This window comes from Epinephelus lanceolatus, chromosome 14, assembly GCF_041903045.1.
Source record: "Epinephelus lanceolatus isolate andai-2023 chromosome 14, ASM4190304v1, whole genome shotgun sequence".
NCBI lineage: Eukaryota > Metazoa > Chordata > Actinopteri > Perciformes > Serranidae > Epinephelus > Epinephelus lanceolatus.
The window spans coordinates 38,899,999-38,902,131 of record NC_135747.1 but is presented as its reverse complement, the minus strand read 5'-3'; the positions used below and the strand labels follow the sequence as shown (position 1 = coordinate 38,902,131).

Below are 2,133 nucleotides of genomic sequence, written 5' to 3'. Positions count from 1 at the left end.
CCCATTGTTCAGGCACAGATGGTCAAAAGTCACAGCTTGAAGTGAAAAATAATTATTTTCCTCTGAGTCAGCAAATATAAACTTGAACTTATGAAGCAAATTTCAATCTGTGATGTGCAATAAAACAAGAGAACCATTTCTGAAACACATGCATGTACACACTCTCAGTGTTGTGTTAACACATTAGCTGTCTGCATTTATACAACATATATATATAATATGCTGAATTTCAATATTTAACTTGACCAATACACCCTGAGTCGATGATACAAATATGAATGTTACTACGTGTAAACAGGGTTCAGGTTTGCTTCTTAAATTCATGACAGTAAAATAAAATACAGAGAACAGTCTAAATGCAAGTTGTGATGATCTGATAATGTAGAATTTATTTTTTTTTAAATTAACCACAGAAATTTGGAGTTACATTGTTCAAGCTGAGGTCATTCTTTGCCATTTTCATAAAAGGGACTCTTTACTGTTTGTGATGGAAATAAGTGTGTATATAGAAATACCTTTCAAAAACTCACATCTCTGCATCATTATTTCAGAAGAAATGACTGTACATCAATAATCAGTGATAATACATCAAAACTTTTTGGCTGGACAGAACAACCTTTTGAGATGTTTAGAAATTTCCTTCATTTTGAGCCCATATATGAGCGGATTAAACAAAGGATGATACAAAACTATTTGTAACATCATTATGAAGCGTGCAGTTTTTGGAAAATTAGATTCCAGTCGAGCTATACTGATGTCATACACAATCAAACAGGAGAAACTGATTAAAACCAGCAGATGAGGTAAACAGGTATCTGCGGCTTTTTTTCTGACTTCTTTACAACTTCGATAGGCTATAACAAATATCTTTGTGTATGTAAAAACTATGAAAAGAAAAGGCAGAATTGCAAGATCGATCAAAGCAATGACACCATATATAGAAATGACTTTTGACTGTGTACACTGAAGTCTGTAAATTGCATTGTTACAAAATATTCCTGGTAAAGTAAAGTGACACAGTTTTGCTTGAGCACTCAGTATTGTTGGGACTGCGATATGACTGGCAGTTATAAGCCAAGCAAAAAACAGGATAATACTCACTGCGGTTTTTGTCATGATAGTTGGATATTGCAGAGGTTTACATATAGAGACATACCTGTCATAGGCCATGCCTGACAACAGTAAGAACTCTGAACCGCTTAGAGAGTAAAATGCATGAAACTGAAGGAGGCAGGCTGAATAAGATATGATCTGTTTTTCAGATAAAAGGTCAATCAAAAGCTTTGGATAGACAACAGTGGTGAAAATGACAGAGTTCAGTAACAAAGCTGCAATGAAAACATACATAGGCTCATGCAGGGTTTTTTTTGTCCATATGAGATACACAATAGAAGAATTACAGCATAATATCAGCATATATACTGTGAACATAATCAGAAAATAAAGATATCTGTATTTCTGTAAATCCACATGTCCGTCAAGAGTTATATATGTTACATTTAACTCATCCTCCATTAATGTTATCTAAAACTAAATGCTGAGTAATAAAACAGGCAGATTTTATAACAAGCAAACATGAATTACATTTTTTAAACTTTCACTTACATGAAAATACTAACCCACTCAGAACAATACTGAGTGTCTTACCAATTCACAGATAGCTGACCTTGTCATGCACCTGGTGTGTGTTCATCTACAAAATTCAGAAGTGAACTGTTTGAGTCTGTGGAAAGTTTTTATTAAATTGCTTCATCCTCCAAGGATCTCATTAAATTTTCCACCAAAGTAGATACTAAAAAACTTCATGAAACTCTGGAGGCCTGAAGCTACAGCATAGTTTGACCTTGTTTTTGAGCCCCATTACAGTTTTTCATACTCAAAATACAGGCAGTAATAAATCAGTACAGCTTTGTATCCCAATATTTTTGTGTGGTTATATTGTATCGTCACACAGTGCCAAGTATTGTTTTTTTATTATATTCAAATATTTTCAAGGCAATACTTTTAATATTTTCAAAACATTATCGATTGCTTTTTCAGTCCACTGGATACATTTTGCTGCTTTGAAAAAAATGTCTGCAAGATTTCATTGATTGCTTAGTTTTTTGTTTTTTTTTGGTTTTGTTTTTATTT

The 2,133-nt window shown here is 33.1% G+C and overlaps 1 protein-coding gene across 1 annotated transcript; it reads right to left on the bottom strand.

Annotated features, from left to right (window-relative positions):
- Positions 1-588: 588 nt before the first annotated feature.
- LOC117249987 (olfactory receptor 6K3-like) lies at positions 589-1,515 on the bottom strand. The gene has a single exon (XM_033615924.2). The coding sequence runs from the start codon at positions 1,513-1,515 to the stop codon at positions 589-591; it is 927 nt and encodes a 308-aa protein (XP_033471815.2).
- Between the last annotated feature and the right edge of the window lie 618 nt (positions 1,516-2,133).